The sequence below is a fragment of the Solanum lycopersicum genome, chromosome 7 (assembly GCF_036512215.1).
Source record: "Solanum lycopersicum chromosome 7, SLM_r2.1".
Lineage (NCBI taxonomy): Eukaryota > Viridiplantae > Streptophyta > Magnoliopsida > Solanales > Solanaceae > Solanum > Solanum lycopersicum.
Genome location: NC_090806.1, coordinates 31,961,431 through 31,962,487, shown reverse-complemented (window position 1 = coordinate 31,962,487; position 1,057 = coordinate 31,961,431). Strand labels below are relative to the sequence as shown.

The following is a 1,057-nucleotide window of genomic DNA, read 5'->3' as shown; positions in this document are numbered from 1 at the left end:
AATATGGGATGAATGTTGCTATGATATCAAGTTAATAAACATGTCATCTTAAATGATTCATTGTCACATAAATGAAAGGAGCAAAGGATATCAATTTAATCTCACGGTGGTATATGGATTTAATACCTTATAACAGAGAAAAAGCTTATGGAATGACTTGAAGATGTTGGCTTAAAATGTCTCAAATCCTTGGATGATAATAGGAGATTTTAATGCTATTTTATCCCCTAAAGATAGATTAGCTAGGGCTCCTGTTACTTTGAATGAGATAAGGGATTTTAAATAATGTGTTAAGGACATGGGAATCACTGAAGTACAATGGAAAGGTAATTATTATACTTGGAACAATAAACAGATAGGTAATGCCAAAATTGCTAGTAGAATTGACAGAGCCTTAGGGAATGATACTTTGATGGATAAATGGGGTCATGCTGCTATAGAATATGGGAATCCAGGTGTGTCAGATTATAGCCCTATGCATTTGCTACTTCATCAAAGTTATCATCAGATCAGAGTTAGATTTAAGTTCTTTAATGTTTGGATTGAACATGACTCCTTTTTGGAACTGGTGGATAATGTCTGGAAGCAGAAGCATGGAAGTGAAGTAATGAAGGAGATATGCTATAAGTTAAAGGCACTCCAGCCAGTCTTGAGACAATTGAATAGCAGAGAGTTCCAATACATAGGCCAGAAGATTGAGAAGACAAGAAGTGAACTTGTAGAACTTCAAGGGCAGCTATATATCCAGGCAAGTGATGAGCTAGTTACTAAAGAGAAGGAGTTACTAATAAAAATGGAGAAGTGGTCAATGATAGAGGAAAGTGCTTGAAGACAAAAAGCAAGAGCAAGATGGATTACACTGGGAGATGCAAACAACAAGTACTCAGTTCAGTGATAAAGGAGAGAAATCAAAAGAAGCATATTCGAAGTATACTATCTATAGATGGAAGCATGCTACATGAACCCCAAGAGATTTAAGAGGAGTTTGTTATGCTTTATAAAAGTTTTATGGGATCTTCAGCAGGTAAACTTCCAGCTATAAGTGCTCGGGTGATGA

At 35.9% G+C, this 1,057-nt stretch overlaps 1 protein-coding gene across 1 annotated transcript; it reads left to right on the top strand.

Moving 5' to 3' along the window:
• The first annotated feature begins 298 nt into the window (after positions 1–298).
• On the top strand, positions 299–829 carry LOC138337395 (uncharacterized). The gene has a single exon (XM_069287304.1). It carries the CDS (start codon positions 299–301, stop codon positions 827–829), a length of 531 nt encoding a protein of 176 aa, XP_069143405.1.
• Positions 830–1,057: the final 228 nt, after the last annotated feature.

Coding starts and splice junctions, on each gene's coding strand:
- LOC138337395 (XM_069287304.1), top strand. CDS start 299: ATGGGAATCACTGAAGTACAATGGAAAGGTAATTATTATACTTGGAAC.